Source organism: Miscanthus floridulus, chromosome 5, assembly GCF_019320115.1.
Source record: "Miscanthus floridulus cultivar M001 chromosome 5, ASM1932011v1, whole genome shotgun sequence".
Taxonomy (NCBI): Eukaryota; Viridiplantae; Streptophyta; class Magnoliopsida; order Poales; family Poaceae; genus Miscanthus; species Miscanthus floridulus.
In genome coordinates, this window is record NC_089584.1 from 113,337,699 (window position 1) to 113,356,233 (window position 18,535).

The 18,535-nt window shown below is 53.4% G+C and overlaps 2 protein-coding genes and 1 pseudogene across 2 annotated transcripts; 1 reads left to right on the forward strand and 2 right to left on the reverse strand.

The window, feature by feature from the left end:
- Positions 1–1,034: 1,034 nt before the first annotated feature.
- LOC136455140 (uncharacterized) lies at positions 1,035–2,655 on the reverse strand. The gene is made up of 3 exons (XM_066455285.1): positions 2,141–2,655; positions 1,550–2,060; positions 1,035–1,100 (listed from the first exon to the last, which is right to left on the reverse strand). The coding sequence occupies exons 1-3, from the start codon at positions 2,653–2,655 to the stop codon at positions 1,035–1,037; spliced, it is 1,092 nt and encodes a 363-aa protein (XP_066311382.1).
- A 5,861-nt stretch (positions 2,656–8,516) lies between these two features.
- On the reverse strand, positions 8,517–9,062 carry LOC136455141 (uncharacterized). The gene has a single exon (XM_066455286.1). The coding sequence runs from the start codon at positions 9,060–9,062 to the stop codon at positions 8,517–8,519; it is 546 nt and encodes a 181-aa protein (XP_066311383.1).
- Positions 9,063–9,443: 381 nt separating this feature from the next.
- LOC136455142 (uncharacterized) lies at positions 9,444–13,539 on the forward strand (annotated as a pseudogene).
- The last annotated feature ends 4,996 nt before the right edge of the window (positions 13,540–18,535 follow it).

Consider the following 18,535-nt stretch of genomic DNA (forward strand, 5'->3'; position numbering starts at 1 on the left):
CAGGGCCTTCCGCCGCCTCCATCAGCTTCGTGACCGCCACATCGGCCTCCTCCTCATCATCAGGCAGGACATACCCATCACTGATGGCCGGGAGGTCGACGCCGATGTAGTGAGAAGAGATGACGGCCAACGCGCGCTTGACACCCGTGTGCAGCGCTCCACGGAGCCGCTCACGCATCTGGCTGCTCAGTGCGATCAAACGACTCCCTAGGGAGCTGCCTAACTGAACCCCTTCAACCTCCAAGGCCTCACAGGCGGAAAGGGCGGCACGTTTTAGCGCCTCGTGCTCCCCGATCTCGGTCTCGAGCACCGTCTGCACCGCGCTAGAAGCCTCAGCTGCCCGAGTGACCTCCGCCTCTGACTCTGCACCATGGAGAATAGAATAAGGTTGAGCGAGGGAAAAAACAACCTAATTTAGGAGCGGAAGCCCACAGAACTCACCCTTGGCCTTTAGCTCCCAGCGTCGGGTCTTGACCTGACAGGCCTCGGCTTTCTCCTTCCAGCGCAGGGCCTCGGCCCAGGAAGCCTCGACCTCCTCCTTCAAGCGCTGGGCCTCGACTCGAGAAGCCTCGGCCGCCCTGGAAGCTTCACTCCCTAGCTCTGCATCACACAAGCGAGTCAGGGAGCAAACATAAGGAAAAGAAAACAAAATGAGGGGACTAAAACTCACCCTCGACCGTCCCCCTCCAAACCACAGCCTCGATTCACGAGGCCTCAGCTACAGCAAGGGCCTCATCCAAGGCACCTTTGGTCAGCTGGTGCGCATTCTGTTCCACCCCCAGCTGCCCCGCGAGAGCCGCGGCCGAGGCTGTAGCTTCAACGGCTCGGCCCCTGCAGGCATCCCGATCGCTGACCGTGCGGGTGAGCTCCTCCTCCAACTCCTTGACCCACGCCACCAGAGGGGCGAGCTGCATCTGGGCCATGGCCGCCTCGACCTTCGCGTCAGCACAATGAAGGCGGAGGTCCTCTACCTCCGCGCTCCGCGCCGACAAGAGCTCGTTGGCATCGGCAAGAAGGCCCTTCTGCCGCTGAAGCTAGTCCCAGATGCCCCTCTCCCGCCGGAGAAAGACCGACTTCCTAAGGGACCGGGTCTCGAGCTCCTGGGGAAGCAGAACAGGGGTCATTGATTGCAACAAAACCCAGAAAAAGACAACGTCGCGCGAGAGAGGAAAACGCGAACCTAGGCGACTCCAGGCAGTTCGTCGGCCACCACGGACAGCGCCGTCTGTAGCGACCGCTCCGCCAGCTGGCGGTATTGCTTGAAGGTGCCCCAGCGCCCGCCCTCGGCTGCATCCTCGAGGGCAAACAAAGGCTCCCCCTCAGGGTCATCCCGGCTCTACCATAGTACCCGCGGGTGATCCCACCCGTGAGGCTCGGGTTGTGCCCACACAAGGGCTGAGCTTCCCTCATCCAAGATCGGCGCCAGCTGTTCCATGGCATCGGCCTCCTCAGCGTCGACCACCTCCCGTGCCCAGGAAGTATCGTCAGAGGAGATCGGATAGACCTCCGCCTCCCGGGCGCTCTCTCGCAACAACGATGGGCCCTGAACCAAGGGTGCCACCGAGGCCTCCGCCGCCTTCATCTCCGCCTCCTGGACAGACGGCCTCACCGCCATCATGACAGCCTTGGTGATCTCGGGGGCTCCGGCCTCCGCAATTATGGCCTCGACGGTCTCGGGGGCTCCGGCCTCCGCCATCGTGGCCTCGGTGGACATAGAAACACCGGCCGTGGCCACTGCGGTCTCGGCGGTCTTGGGTGCCCTGGCCTCCATCGCCTTAGCTTCGGAGACCCCGAGGGCCTTGGTAACCAAGGGCACACCGGCCCCATCTGACTCGTGAGCCTCACCCTCGCGGGGCGGAAGCACTCCCTCCCCCGTCGGTGTCGGGGTCGCCTCGGCAGCCCCTCCTTGGGCAGCCGGCTCCTTCGGGTCAGCCCTCGTCGATGCCGCACCGCATTGTATGGCGGCTTGTGCCTTCGCCACCCAGTGGGCGGAGGAGCCGAGGCTCGCCTTCAGCGCCTTAAGGGGCGCCAAGGGAAGCTCGTCCGCAGGCCGCTTCCGACTAAGGAAAAATCACCTACAGGGCCAGCACGAGACCAAAGAGCGAACAGAAAGTACCATGACCCCACAAAATACACCTACCTCGAGCGGGGCGGCAACCGCTTCGCCACAGCAGCCCTCGTCCGCAAAGGCGGCGGCGGCGGTAGAGGCGTTGCCTCCGTGTCCATTGGTGCCGGTCGGTCCTCAATGGACCCCGGCGCCCCTTTGATCCTCTGCGGGGGCGGTAGCGTCGCCTCCACCGCCACTTGTTCCACCACGGCCACCGAGCCCACTGGGCTGACGGCGCATTTGCCCAACGCCCGTGCCTCGAGCATGTTGGCCTCGGCCCCAGAGCAGGCAACCGCCGACCCCGGGTCCGCTTCTCCTCCTCCTCCCGGGAGTGCCAGGCTACTTGCCAACGCCTTGGGCACCACCTCCACTACGTCAGGGAGATGGTCCAGATGACCTTGCCCCACCTCCCCCTCGTTATCCCCGTCCGAGGCCTCCATCGACAGCGATGGCAACGGGGATTCCTCCAACGGGAGACCATCCTTCCTTTGTTGACAACGGCGCTTATCCAGCTCCTCGCGCGTGAGGATTTTCTTTGTGCGCTTCATCGCCTTGGCGTCTTTCCATTTCTTCTGCGTGTCGGCGTGCGCCCGGTTGATCGCCCACCGCCTCGCGTCCTCGGGAATGGGCGGCGGAGAGGAACGCACGTCCCTCATCCCCTACAGGAACGACAAACGCGCATGAGGGAACAAGGGGTAAGGGGAGACTGAGGAGGCTCGGAGGCTACAGCGGCACATGACTTACCAGCAAGAGGAACCCCCGCGATGGTCGCAATGCGATAGGGGTCAAGTTGCCGCCCCTCAGCTTCGCCTCTACTGTCTCCCCCACCCGATGAAGAATTTCCTCGTCGGAAAGGGCGGAGGAGGACATCTGGATGCCCTCAATGGGCTCACCCGGCTTCATCTCAAACAGCCACCGCCGCCGAGCCATCAGCGGTAGCACCCTTCGGCGGTGGAAGGCGGCCACGACCACAGCCACGGTAAGACCATGGCCCCGCAGCCTCACCAACCCCTCCAGAAGCGGCTGCAGCTTGGGCTGGTCGTCCTTCAGGACGCCGTACTTCCATCTCTCCGGGCAGCTCCCCACAATCCGCCCGGTGTAAGGGGGAAGTCCTCCGTCATCGTTACGAAGGTAGAACCAGCTTGTGTACCACCGACGGTTGGAGGACGCGAGCTGGGCCAGGATGTAGAGGTGCTGGCGGTCCTAACGCACTTGGAGAGTGTAGCCGCCGGCCCTCGTCGCCTTCCTTGTACCCGACATGCCCGTCAGCTTAGTGGTGTGCCCCGCCCGGAATAGGTGGAGCCACAACTCCCAATGGGGAGCAATCCCCAAATACCCCTCGTAGACGGCAACAAAGATAGCCGCCTGAGCAATGGAGTTGGGATTGAAGTTGTGGAGCTCCACGCCGTAGTAGTGCGGGAGCGCCCGCATGAACCGATCCACCGGGACACCGAGGCCACGCTCGTGAAAGGAGACGAAGCTCACGATGTAGCCGTCGTGAGGCCTCGGCTCTGGCTCGCCATATGGAGCAATCCACTCTAGCCTGGTGGGGTCCGTCACCGAGCGGAGGAGTCCACCGTCGACAAGTGATTGAAGCATCTCCTCGGTAACGTCCGACGGATCCTAGGGGTCTGCCTCGACAACGACGATGTCGCCGGCCATGAGTACGATGGAGGGATCGGATGCGGCGGTGAGTTTTTCTCTCTCTCCCATGCTCTCGCTTTTTTCTCGCTTTCTCCCTAGGCTCGCTCTTCTCCCTTCATCTTCCCGGCACCCGCTGCTCTAGCGACGGCTCGACGGAGGTAGAGCTAATGCAGGCAAGGTAAGGTGAAGAGGGGCGAGACTCTTCGAGTATTTATGCAGGGGGGAGGCGAAATGAACGGGCGATGAAATCAGGGAAGTTTCCCCCCGATCCGGCGTAGCTAACCACGAGCCAATTTCGCCGGCCCACGCGCCCACGTCTTTCTCATTAAATGCGAGAACAGTTACGTCCCATCCACCACGTCACGCTCGGCCACTACGGTAGCAGGCGTCGTTTCGCCTCCCCAGGAAACCGCATCAAAAGGCGCGCCACCCGTTGCCGAGCCAATAGGGAAGATATTCCCCACGACCTATTCCTTTCATATGAAGGAACCAGGCTCTGAGCCTATTACGGTCCAGGGGTTCGAAGGCTGGGCCCCAAGAGGTTTCGACAGCTGCCCTAGGATAACAGAGTCAGGGACGACCACGGGCGAGTCTATACGGGGCCGAGGCCCAAGCAAGCGAAACGCTTGGGACGCCCAAAGTCGTGTTCGAGACCGGCAGGGAAGTCTCTGAATGGGATCCCACCGTAGGGAGGCACCGAGCCACCGAGGCCTAGCGAATGGCCTTGGCACCCACTGGAGAAACCCTCTGGTACTGTTAGAGTGTGTCTCTGGACCACTAGCCGTCCCCTACCAAATGGGGCATGGGCCTCCACTCGGACTTACCCGATAACAGCTCACCGGAAGTGCTGCCGCTCGTGCCCACCGAGGGTAGCGAGGCACGTTCCACCCCTCCTTCGAGCGAAAAGGAAGCATGAGGGTCGTATAAAAAGTCAGGGGAACCCCCGACGGCCTTCTCGCTCTATGCAGAGGCTAAGGGGCTCTTCCTACGACCTTGTCGAGACCCAGCGACCCCGGCTCGCACTCGAAGGGGCTCGGCAAAACAAACTCTCCTTCCGAGCGAAAAGGAAGCGTGAGGGTCATACAAAAAGATAGGGGAGCTCCTGACGGCCCTCTCACCCTGTGCAGAGGCTAGGGGGCTCTTCCTGTAGATATGCCGAGACCCCACGACCCGAGCTCGTGCCCAAAGGGGCCTCGGCAAACAAACCCTCACGCGCGAGGGGCGTATAAAAAGCTAGGGAAGCTCCTGACGGCCCTCTCGCTCCGTGTAGAGGCTAGGGGCTCTTCCTGCAACCATGTCGAGACCCAGCGGCTCTGGCTCGCACCCGAATGGGCTCGGCAAACAAACCCTCCGTCCGAACGAAAAGGACATGAGAGAGTCGAATAAACAAGCCAGTGGACCCCTGATCGCCCTCGCGCTCCGGGCGGAGGCTTGGGGGCTCTTCCTGCGCCCAAGACAAAGACAAACGATCTAAGTTCACGCTAGAAGTTTCGTTACAAATACGATAAAGGGCACCGAGCCCGTTACGGTCTAAGGGTTCGAAGGCTGGGCCCTCAGAGGTTTCGACAGCCACCCCAGGGCAACAGAGTTAGGGACGACTTCGGGGCGAGCCTACGAATCGCCGAGGCCCGAGCGAACAATCGCTCGGGGCGTCCTAAGTCGTGTCCGAGACCGGCAGGGAAGTCTCCGAATGGGATCCCACCGTAGGGAGACACCGAGCCACCGAGGCCCAGCGAACAGCCTCGGCACCCACTAGAGAAACCCTCCGGTACTCTTGGAGTGTGTCTCTGGACCGCTAGCCGTCCCCAAGTGAATGGGGCATGGACCTCCACTCGGACTCACCCGATAATAGCTCACCGGAAGTGCCCATGCTCATGCCCATCGAGGGTAGCCTGGCATATTCCACACCTCCTTCCGAGCAAAAAGGAAGCGTGAGGGTCGTACCAAAAGCCAGGGGGACCCCTGACGAACCTCTCGCTCCATGCGGAGGCTAGACGGCTTTTCCTACAACCTCGCCGAGACCCCCGCAACCCGAATTTGCACTTGTGGGCTCGGCAAATATGATAAAAACTCCTCACTCAAAATGCGAAAACGAAAAAAGCCCCTGGAGGAGTAACTCCACTCCTCCAGGGCCTCGGGGGCTACACCCGGCGGGTGCGCTCGCGCGCACCCATCGAAACCTCAAGAAGCAAAACCCAATTCCTATGGGAGTGGCTATAAACCAAGCCTCGGCAAACCCCCAGGAGAGTGCACGCACTCCTCCGGGGGCTCTGGGGCTACTGTCGGGTACCGTAGAACCAGGTACCCCAAGCAAATATCAAAAGGGTCAATGGAATCCCATCAAAAAGCAAAGCTAGAAGCTAAGCCGTAGGCTCCTCACTGGCTACGTCCGAGCCTACTAGGCTCTCCACCTCGCCTCGAGCCTCGCACAGGAGGTCTCGGCAGGGAGTGCAATCTCCGCCTCACGCGAGGCCTCTTGCAGAAGGCCTCGATAAGGAGTCCGATCTCCATCTCGCGCGAGGCCTCATTCTCCGTATCACTCGAGGCCGGTTCGTCCATAGCCCGTCGCCCCCCGCCTCGACCGACCCTCCTGCCAGCACGTCATGTCCCATTAATACGCCAACCACTCCCGCAATCTCAAACGGATGATGGCTCGACATCGTAGAATGGCCGACGGGACCTAAGGTTGCATCAGCGCCATACCAGCTGGGACAGGGCACGGCGGGGATTACCGGCCACTGTGTTCTGACGCTGTGCCCATGATCAGCGCCCACACTACACTATGCCCCGCGATCCCCGCCTCGAAAACAACATTGCACGGACAACTTGGCCCAGGTCATCACCGCCTCCAAGCCAGCGCACCAGATCAGCCGCCCTCTCGGGGCCTTAGCACTGTGCACCAAGGTCTCGGCTATCTCGGGGTTCATGTTCACCGAGACCCCCTACTGCGGTGTAGCCTCGGCACCGACCGAGCCTCGGCCTCACGCACAGTCAGTCCATAGCGGCTTGCACGTTCACCACCGCGCCCACTCCGAGGTAGTCCCGGGGCTCCCACGACGCACAGGATCAGATGGGACCAGCACGCTGCCCCAGTGCTCCAAGGATGGACCCCTTCGACGACCACGTCACCACAGGAACAGGCCACAGGGCTCGGACATGCCGCCCCTGTTGGCACGACGCTGTATAGTTAGCTCTTGTACTACCCTTGTCCTCCCTTCAAACTATAAAAGGAGAGGACTTGGGCCATTTTAAGGGGAGGAGGACTCACGGAGAAGAACACTGGGTAACACACACACTCCCCAGTTGCCTGAGAGCAACGTCTCAAGCAGCCCACAACGACACCTCATCGAGACCTGGGACTAGCTCCCTCTCTCACCTAGCTTGTAACCCCCTACTACGAGCACTTCGGTGCAAGGAATACAAGATCGATCTCTCAGACTGGACATAGGGCATCGATTACCTGAACCAGTATAAACCTTGTGTCTCTTTGCATCACCATCCAGGATTAGGGACATGCAGTTCACATTTACTGGTTGGTTGAGGACCCCCCGGTCCGAAACACCGACACTAGGCGTACAGGTATATTGATCCATATATTACCATTCAAGTGAATGGCACCCATACAATAGCACGCCGCATGGATGACAAAAGAAAAATTACATGAAAGTAAACCCCCAAAGTTAGTACTTACTAAGCCACCGAGGGCTGCGAGGGAGGCGGGAGGCCGGCCGGGGGCCTTGCCCACGGCCGAGCAAGAGGGAAGGGATTTTCTTCTTAATTCTTGCTTTGATTAGATTAATATATCTCATCTCCTTATATAGAGAGGTTTACTTGACTCCCAAGCAAGGCTTATTTGACCCTTAAGCAAGTGACCCTTCTCTCTAATTAACCCTAACACTAGCGGGCTATACCGCCAGCCCAGGCCCAATAGGCTCATGACGTACTCTAACACTACACCCCACCTGGACATGCAGCTCGTCCTCGAGCTGCAACCTAACGAACTTATAACGCTTACTCGACTCCCAACACCTAAAAACAAGCCTTTTACATCTTGGCTTATTTTATTATTCTCAACCTGAAATGGACTGGGACTCTTTATTTTTGACTCCTGAACATAAGGTGGACACCATCCGTACACCAAACCTGTATGTGTACAGCCTCTTGGATCCCATGGACACCATCTAGACGAAAGGGGTGCATGTGTATGGCCACCTGGAAGTGGTCGCAATAGCGACCAGCGGAGGCGCCCTCATGGCGGCCAGTGGCAGAATGCGACAGCGCTATGCGGTGCGCTGTCGCTGGTGACCCCACGCCTTCTCCCCGCCAGACGACTGCTGGTCTGCACCGCACAGAGAAGAGCGGAGGGCTTTCGATGGAGAACGAGGTGGAGGAATGCGCCTCCCCAACCGCCGCTCGTAGGGAAAATAGCATGCCCGCCGACCGTGGGGGAAACCGCATGCCCGAGATCCCCAACGCAGCGGACGAGATCGAGGTCCTCCGCGCAGCGAAGCGCAACGTGGAGGAGCTGTGAAGGGGTGCAGGGCTGAATCAACTACAGATTGCGCATCTCCCGTACCCGCTGACGTGCTAGGAGGCTGTGCGTAGCAGGCTGCAGCTGCACCGCAGCCGACACCTGGCGGGTAAGCATCTTCCTCGCCGACGTCATCGCGATGTCCATTGGCTGCTCGATCTGCTGCAACTTCTCGCCCATGACTAGGATCTGCTGGGCGCCGGTTATGGAGACGGCTGTTGTCCCATAGCCTGGCTAGTTGTAGGGGAACACTAGCGGCGGTAGGTGCGGCTGGGGACTAGGCGCCGTGTAGATGGGTTTCGATGAACCGGTGATCCAAGCCAGAAGCGGTGACGGCGACAGCGGGAACTTGATCTGTTGGATGGGAACGCCCTGGGACGGCGGCGGCGTGGCTGGGAATGAGGTCGTCGCAGTCCCGTCGTAGGGCATCCCATACTGGTACGAGATGACCGGTGCCGTGGTCGCGGCCGAGGGCGGCGGCGGCGGGGGTAGCTGCTGTTGGTGTGGCGGCGGAGGAGGTGGTAGCTGGGGCTGTGGCTGGGGCGCATAGGGCCCGACGAAGAAGGCCCTGATGCCCGCCATGGCATGCCCTAATTCCAGGATTGTGGCCGTCATCTGCTCTGGGGTGAGGACGAGGGCGGACGGCGCCGGGGCAGAGGGCGCAAGCGCCCCTGAGGACGCCAGCGCGCCCAATGCCGGCACGCCCGCTGTGTGGGGCAGCAGCGCCGACGAAGACGCTGGTGGCGGCGGGTGGGAAGAACTCGGTAGAGGACTAGACATGATCGAACTAGAGATCTCTGATACCAGATTGATGTGGCTGCTATGATTGAGAGGGAGAGAGCTGAGGGAGAGGCAGCGTCTGGCGGGGCTACAGTACCATCGGTGCTACAGTAGCAGGTACTGTTCACAGCCATGATTGTAGTGTCTAGGGCTGCGAGGGAGGCGGGAGGCCGGCCGGGGGCCTTGCCCACGGCCGAGCAAGAGGGAAGGGATTTTCTTCTTAATTTTTGCTTTGATTAGATTAATATATCTCATCTCCTTATATAGAGAGGTTTACTTGACTCCCAAGCAAGGCTTACTTGACCCTTAAGCAAGCGACTCTTATCTCTAATTAACCCTAAGACTAGCGGGCTATACTTCCAGCCCAGGCCCAATAGACTCATGACGTACTCTAATAGGAACAATAGGTAAGATATGTATAGACATAACTTTTTAGATACTTTTGCTTTTCTTATTATTTTTGGCTTTAGCTTTGTTTAATCTGATTATATGATGCCACATATTGGCAGGGGTTTCTCTACACTCCATGCATTGGTAGCTGCTGCTGTGTCTTTCTACCTGGTCATGATCTCTGACCTCTTTAATGAAGATGTGCACAATGGCATAATAATTGATAGAAAATCATGGTTATCTGATTCCATGTTTAGGGTAAGCTGTGCATTTCAACTCTATTTCTCCCTCCGTTTGAAGGCAATCGATTTGTTATCCATATATACTGCAGGTCTTTCAGAATAAAATGAACATGAAAATGTTAGGAGTGTTTGATTTCTTCAATATATGCTAACAACAATTTGATTATTTACATGTGATGCTTCTGTACTCCATGTCTCTAATCATACGCATGACATAAGAAAAAACAATCGTTGCCTCTGCATGTTTAGATTAGTTACTTTTTGACAGACTTGACGATGATCCTGCTGTATTTTCCTTCTTTAGGTGGAAAGGAGTATGTAAGTATCACTCTGTCGAAGCACATGCTCTAGCTCTTAATGGAGTTCTCCTATTGTGGAGAACGCCCCGACCCAGGAAGACGGCTAAGGTTCACTTTACACGTTGAATAAGCCACACTTGCTAATTAACTTTTTTACACTTTCGTTCTTGCTTCACGCAAAAGGATCGATCCGAAGTTAGTCAGCCTGTTCGTTTGGCTGTGACTTATCGTAAACGATCGTAAATTTTCAGCCGGAACAATATTTTTCTCTCACACAAACCAGTCAGCAGTACTTCTTCACGAACCAGCAATGATACGAACCAGCCAACCGAACATGCTGTTTTAAGCTGGTCTAGCTCGTCCATTTTCGCTACTGGACTAAACTGGAAACACTGCACCGAAGCTACAGTGCCCCCAAGCTACGGTACCACGCATTTAGTCTGGACCATGGGGCAGTTGGGCCAGACCAAATCTGTGACTGTAGCATGGGCACTGTAGCTTCGGCGCAGTGTTTATGGAACCGAGATAGACCGGCTTAAGAGTGTCTCCAACGAACGACCTAAACGTAAAAATGCGTTCGGCACAGTGTGTTTGGGTACCAAAACACTCCTCCAACGGAGGACCGAAACCAGGTACCCATTCTGGGTCCTCTGCGATTGGTAAGGCAAATCTGCGTTTCGAAGAGAGACGACGCAAATGGTGGGAGCCGTCGGGGCAGGGCGCGGCCGTCGGGGCAAGACGACGCAAGAGCTCCGCCGGGCGCGAGATCCGCTGGCGTGGGCGCGAGCTCGGCCGGGCCGCGGGGGCGAGCTCCGCCGAGCCGCGGGCGCGAAGAAGGAGAAGGAGAGGGAGGGGGGTCGGACGTGGGTGCGAGCTCCGCTGAGCTCGGGGAAGAAGGAGAGGGAGGGGGGCCGGATCCGGGCGCGAGCTCGGCCGGGCCGTGGGGGCGAGCTCCGCCGAGCCGCGGGCGCGAGATCCGTCGGCGTGGGCGCGAGCTCTGCCGAGCCGCGGGCGCGAAGAAGAAGGAGAGGGAGGGGGCCGGACGTGGGCACGAGCTCCGCCGGGCTCGGGGAAGAAGAAGGAGAGGGAGGGGGGCCGGATCCGGGCGCGAGCTCGGCCGGGCCGCGGGGGCGAGCTCCGCCGAGCCGCGGGCGCGAGATCCGCCGGCGCGGTCGCAAGCTCGGCCAGGCGTGACCTCCGCCGGACGCGAGCTCCGCCAAACCGTGGACGCGAAGAAGGAGAAGGAGAGGGAGGGGGGCCGGACGCGGGCGCGAGCTCCGCCGGGCTCGGGGAAGGAGGAGAGGGAGGGGGCGGATCCGGGCGCCGCGCCAGCGCCAGAGCGCGCCGTCGCCCCACGTCGTCGCCGTCGCCATGCCCGCGTGGGAGAGAGAGGACCAAAGATATTTTGCCTTCACCGTTGGAAACAGAGGAATTTGGGTAGCTCACTCATTCACTGTGCGTCACCTAAATTCCGGAATGGGTCTTTGGTATGGGTCTTTCTTGTTGGAGATAGCCTAAAAGGCTGGATCTGGTAGGCTGTTAACTTCGGATCGATTCTTTTACACGAAGCGAGGATGAAAAGCTCAAGAGAGTTAATTAGCAGGTGTGGCTCATTCAACGTGTAGAGTGGGCCTTAGCCGTCTTCTCGGGTTGGGGCATTACAAATGGTATTCAGAGCCCGCTCTCAGAGCTAGACCAGCTTAAAAGCCTAGACCTAGGAGGCTGTTAACTCCAGATCGATCCTTTTGCGCGGAGCGAGGATGAAAGTGCAAGAGAATTAATTAGCAGGTGTGATTCATTCAGCGTGTAGAGTGGGCCTTAGTCGTCTTCCCGGGTCGAGGCATTACAAATGGTATTCAGAGCCCACTCTCGCGGTTTCACGGTCCGTATAGTCTGGAAGCCTGGACAGGTTGTGCATGGCTCTAGAGAGGGTGTAGCACCTGGGCCGAGAACCGGAAATACGAAGGTGACCAAGAAAGTCGGTCGTGAGCATTTGTCCCATATAAGTAAGCTGGTTCGATAGCTCGACAAAGACGTCGAATCGTTTGAGGGTGGGTGGATATGAAACCTCAGCCCATGGGCCGGTTGGTCGAGACCAAATTCGTGGCAATGCAGCACCAAGGGCACTGTAGCTTCAGTACAGTGTTTTCAGTTCATACCGGAGATGGAACCAGAGCTAGACCAGCTTAAAAGCCTGGACCTGGGAAGCTGTTAACTTCGGATCGATCCTTTTGCGCGAAGCGAGGATGAAAGCGCAAGAAAGTTAATTAATAGGTGTAATTCATTCAACGTGTAGAGTGAGCCTTAGCTGCCTACATCTGTATCAGAAGTTAGTTTTTCTAATATTGATGTTTCAGCTCTTGCATCACGGACTTTCCATGTATGCAATTGGTCTTGCTTTGTTGAGTGGCAAAACACACATGTACATACTCATGGTCCTCTTCACCGAAGTCACGACTCCCGTTTGTGAACCTCAGATGGTAATATCCTTTTGTTGCTAATCTGCTTATTAGTAAGAACTGGGCTCATTCATTTAAAAAAAAAAAACTTTGTAATGATCTCTACAGGTATTTGGACGTTGCTGGTCAGAAGACTTGTAATCTTTACTTATACAATGGCGTGGCTCTATTTGTTGGATGGCTGGTACAACAACTGCTCTCATGAGTCATTAGTTTTTTTAAACAATTTTCTATACAGTCATAATGCATATGGTTCAGGAAGGTTGTCTCTAAATGCTAGAGCATTGCATAGTTAGGTTCCCTGGCAGAGTTTATTTTGAAGATGTGATAACTGGGGGTAATGATTAGTGATGACTTCACTATACAAATTGATAAGGGCCATTTTGGAGTTTTTTTTAATGAACACAAGAAGTGCCATTTTGGATTTTGGAATAGGGGATTTGGTCTTAAAAACTCTTATGCTCTAGTTTGAATTAACCATAAGGATTTGGATGCCGCTTATCCCTTCCCAAATAAAGCCTAAACGTTCTCTTTAAATGACCCTTTTGCTCTGGTGAATAGTTGATTAACATGTCTTTTTTCTGCTACAGATTGCTCGGATAATCTTATTCATCTATATGTTCACCCATATGTACTTTCATTTTGATCAGGTATGGGTATTTAATTTTTTCATCCTGAAAGCACACTGTACTACAAATTAACCTGGGAACCAATCAAAATCCATTTATTTCTTGTAATGTAACTTTTTAGAATAAGATCTGTTTGGTCAGTATTTTTTTCGTTAACATTAAAGGTAGTTCATCAATGTTCTGAAAAATGGCTTGCAGAAAATGTGAAACCTTAAATTAAACTAGATTATCAGAAGTTATGATTGTTCTGGTGCTTTTTTATTCTGATATTGTTTTCTATTGCCGATGCCATCCTTGTTTCCCAGGGGAGGTCCATCTTCACCTTAGGACTCTACAGCTTGGTGGCGGTGCCATCGGCGGTCGCAGTTATGAACGTGTTTTTGTTCTGGAAGATACTTAAGTGGATGGTGAAAACGTTTTCTAGGAGGACGCACAGTGAAAGTGGGAAAACAGACTAGAAGGAAGCGTACTTATCAGCCTGTTCGCTTGGTCGTAAACGATCGTAAATTTTCAGTTAGAACAGTATTTTTCTCTCACACCAAACCAGTCAATAGTAATAATCCACGATCGTATACGATCATTTTAGCCCCAGCCGAACAGGCTGATAACTTTACACATATGAGGGAGATATATATCCTTCTCTGTCTAGATCTATGGTTTAATTCATCTATGTACTTATGGCCCTGTTCGCTGGGAGGAATTTGGAGGAATCTAGATGAATCTGGAGGAATTTATGAGAGCATGAACAGTAAAAACCAGCCATGAACAGTGAATTCCGGCTGGTTTTCTTACCAGCCGAACGGCGGTACCTTTCACTAGCATTACTTTCTCACACAAATTGTCATTATTTTAAGCTAGGTGATTAACTTGCCGTCAAAGATTCAAAGTCGGCATCCCGCAACTCTTAACAGCCTGTTCGGGAGGCCGTATCGTATCGTGGATTATTTACTGCTGGCTGGTTTGGTGTGAGAGAAAAACACTGTTCCTAGCTGGAAATTTACGATCGTTTACGAGCAAGCGAACATGCTTACAACAATACCACATGCACAGGAGATCATTGCGGAACCCAAATTTAAAATGAGTCTTCAACGTAATACCTATAGCTTCTAACAGGGTACCTATATGAAAGACTCATTTTATGTGTCAGGAGAGCCATAACCTAAATTTGAGTATCATCTCTCCTGTATACCTATTTGCAGAAAGGATTATCTTTTGGGTTGTTGTTGGAGAAGATCAAAAATAGATATTGAACCATTTTTCTATAACGTTACCCAAAGGACGAATGTATCTTGTATTTTGAATCGCGGTCGTTGAAGACCGTCTTTACACGCGCAAAATTTGAGATACTGGTCGGCAATGTTGGGCTGTTCGCGACATTCACGTGCATCTCGTGGAAATGGACGTAGGACCCGTTCGCTTTGCTAGAAAAAAAAAAACAAATCGAAATACTGTTCCAACTGATTTATTGTGAGAGAGACACTATTTTAGTTAAAAAAAACAAGCTAAAAAAGTATGAACGACCAGGGCCATAAACAAATGATCTATTAGTTTCGCCAGATAATTATAATTATTAACAAACAAATCTGACGACATTAGATAGATCTGAGAAAAGGTACAGTACACCACAACCACAGGTAGAAAACAGTTTATACGGTGAAAAAAGCTGTGCCAGGCCTGCTCGGCGCAGCAGTAAAACATTTAGCTTTGGGGGTAGATAGGTAGTGCTGGCCCATCTGCCTCATCCCATTCGCGTCGCATCAGGTTGCTTTGTTCGTGGTGCGCAGCAGGCGCGCCCGCCGCGTCCACGACGTGTTGCGCGGTCGGCTGAAAGGCGTCCGGCGTCTGGGTCGGCTCGTCCTGCCGACCGCCACGTGGTCGCTATTTTCGTGTATCGGCAGGTTCTTCCCTTTTTATTATTCTTTGGGTTTTGGTGAACCTTTTCTCAACCTGGGCAGTGGCTAGAGCACCTTGCCGACGAATTGGCTGTGTTTGTCCTCCAAAATTAATTAATATATATCGGATTCTCGCTTTAGCCGGTCCTGTTTAGATCTATTATTAGCTGGAGTAGTAGTTATCTAGGCAGTAACACATAGCTAATATTAGTTGGCTAACAATTGGCTAGCTATCTATTAGCTGGGAGGGTGTTTGAATACACAATTAACTGATGAGATAGTTATTTTTTCATCTATTAGCTACATTATCTGATTTGATCAATCTAGTGAGATAGTTATTATTTAATAATTAGCTAATCTATTTGTTGTACCTATTTGGATCCAAATAAGATAATTATCAGCAGATACACTACCGGAGAGAACTACTTTGCCGAGTGCAAAATAGTTTGCCGAGTGCATTCCATCAAGCACTCGGCAAAGACAGTCTTTGCCGAGAGCCAGACCCAGCGGCACTCGGCAAAGAAAGGCCGTCGGCAAATCTGCCTTTGCCGGTAAAGATTGGCCGTCGGCAAAAATCTTCCTTTGCCGAGTGCCGGGCGCTCGGCAAAGATTGGCCGTCGGCAAAAAAAATTTGCCGAGTGTTGGGCGCTCGGCAAATTCCGGCCGTCGGCAAAGGTGGCCGGCGTGACGGCAGCCAGCTGCCGTCAGCCTTTGCCAAGCGCCCCGCTGTTTGGCGCTCGACAAAGAATTTTTTTAATTTTTTTTAAATTTTTTGCCGAGTGCCACGTGCCCTGGCACTCGGCAAAGACTTCTTTGCCGAGTGCCAAGGGTGGCACTCGGTAAATTAAATTTTTTTTGTTTTTTGGTCCCATTTTTTTGTGGAGCCTTGCTACAGTAATTATATCTCAATTTCAAAATTTGGGACAATTTTGAGTTTTTTTTACTATATTTCCTTAATTATTTTTGTTTCGTTGAATTTTTTTCGAATATTCCAAATTTGAACTGTAGGTACATGCAATAATAGAATTTGGTCATTCAAAAAATGGTATTCATGATGTTTAGCGTATGTTGAGGCCGTATCCAGGAACTCACATGAAATTACGAGCATCTTGTTGTCGTAATATGACGAGGTACTTACGGGAAAAGTGTATTTAAATTATATAAAATCCAAAAGAAGTCCGAAAATCACGAAACTTGTCGAGGTGTCTTGTTATCACATGCGGAGGCCGTGGTAAAAAATTAAGAAAATTTTGAGCAAGTTGTGACGTCGGATGCCTAAAGAATTTGGTCTTCTTACGTCTCAAATTCTTTATGACATGTAGATGATTCCATGGTGGTGCGAGTCGTATCGGGACTGCTAGGTGATGATCGTGGACAGGTGGTTCACGGAGGGTTATATCCAGGACCACGAGGCGGGCGGGAGCGGCGTATGGCAGCGACAGGCCCACACACCATCAAGGCAGCCGCAGCCTCGGCGCGTACAAGCAAGCATGGGTACGTGAATTTTTAGTATTCTGACGCTCCATTCTGCATGTTTTTTCTAATCATCTTGTTGTCTTTCTCACAGTCGGCGTCATATGGTGGCCAGTCCATCTCCAATTTCATGGCATATGGTCTGGCCCGCAAGGGTAAGGCGACGTCCGCTGTCACCTTCACCCCGGATGACCCGCCCGAGTCCTACAGCAACCCGAGCGTCCACACCCGCATCAGTTCGTACGCGTCGGAGGCAAGGTCGGTCTATGGGCTAGACTAGGATCCGAGCACCGACGACATCGATGGGACGATGGTCATGAGGCTCGGACAAGGCAAGAAGCATGGGCGGTATTGGATTGACGATGGCACCCTCGAGCCCAGCGAGATTCCCTCCCTCTCCCAGATCCGAGCACAGACACCGAGCGGAGGCCCGGCCATACGCCAACGGTCGTCCCCTTCACAGCAGCGGGTCGACGCACTCCAGGTTAGTTCCGTTTAACTCTTCGTACATTGATCTTTAAATAACTTAGTTACCTTTGCATTACTGAAACATTCGATTGAAATGTTGCAGGCCGAGAACGAGAGAATGGCTCAGGAGCTGCGGGACCTGGCGACGAGGACCGAGCAGGCCGAGCGGGAAAGACAGGCCGAGCGGGCCGAGCGGGAAAGGCAGGCCAAGCAGCTAGCGGAGATTACGACGTTCCTGCAGAACTTTGAGCAAATGCACGGTGTAGCTGTGCCGCAGTTCGCTCCACCACTGCCGCCAGTTATAGCTAGTCCTGTGAGTATGAAACCAAATTGCTTCGACTAGTGCTTTCATTAGATGACCACTCTAACATATGCAATCTCTTGTCCTTTATGCAGCCTCCGTCGATGGGTTCGAATAACCCATCTCAGGTGCAAGTAGGCGATGGCACTTTTTCTTCACCAGGCACTCAGTTTCCTCCCCACCTGTAGTTTGTATCTCTTTTTCACCGCTTGATGGACATGTGATGCACTATGATCGACTATCGACTTATTTCGATGGATATTGGACCTATTATGCTTGTGATGTCGTGTATGTGAGATATTGTGTGATCGACATGTGATATATATGTGGTATTGCCTTTGTGATGAGATGGATGTGATATATATGTGCTATATTGTGTTTGTGATGTCATAGATGTTATATATATCTCTTATATGCTGTGTTTGTGAATATAGAATAAAAAAAATTAGCCTCTTTGCCGAGTGCCCTGACCCTGGCACTCGGCAAATGCAGAATTTGCAGAATTCCCAGCTTTGGCGAGTGCCAGGGCCAGGGCACTCGACAAAGAAATTACGAAAAAAAATAAAAAAATCTTTGTCGAGTGCCGATCTGGCAGGGCACTCGGCAAAGAAACTATATATAAAAAATCTTTGTCGAGTGCCTCTCCGGCAGGGCGCTTGGCAAAGAAATTTTAAAAAAAATTAAAAAAATCTTTACCGAGCGCCTCTGACATGGCACTCGGCAAAGCATGTGCTAATGGAACCGGCGCCGTGACAGTCACTTTTCTTTGCCGAGTGCCGAGATTGCACTCGGCAAAGACTTTGCCGAGTGCCCGATAAAAGGCACTCGGCAAAGAATTCTTTGCCGACGGATTTTTTACCAGAAGCTCTTTGCCGAGTGCTGCACTCGGCAAAGGCTTTGCCGAGGGCAAAGTAGCCTTTGCCGAGTGCATTAGACACTCGGTAAAGCGCCTGAATCCAGTAGTGATAGTTATTATCTATAGGGATCTAAATAGGGCCTTAGCAATACAGAATAAATCCGAATTTGCCAATATGGCTAAAAAAACTATTTTGTTTAGCTGTTTGTGCACACCCTAGACAATTACATAATTTACTTTGTTTAATTTGTGCTCAACCTTTTATTAGCAATGGAAATAGAATTATTGATGAAATAACTTGTATGCTCACAAAACTTTGTAAAATGGTTCACTGAATCTTTTAAGTAAACATATTTTTGAAGAGGTGAGTGAATAATAAATTTTTAACGCGACGTAAAACCGTGATGACACTAGAAAGCAGCTTCCGGGTTACCGAACGCCCCTCGCTCTGTGCACAGGAAGGC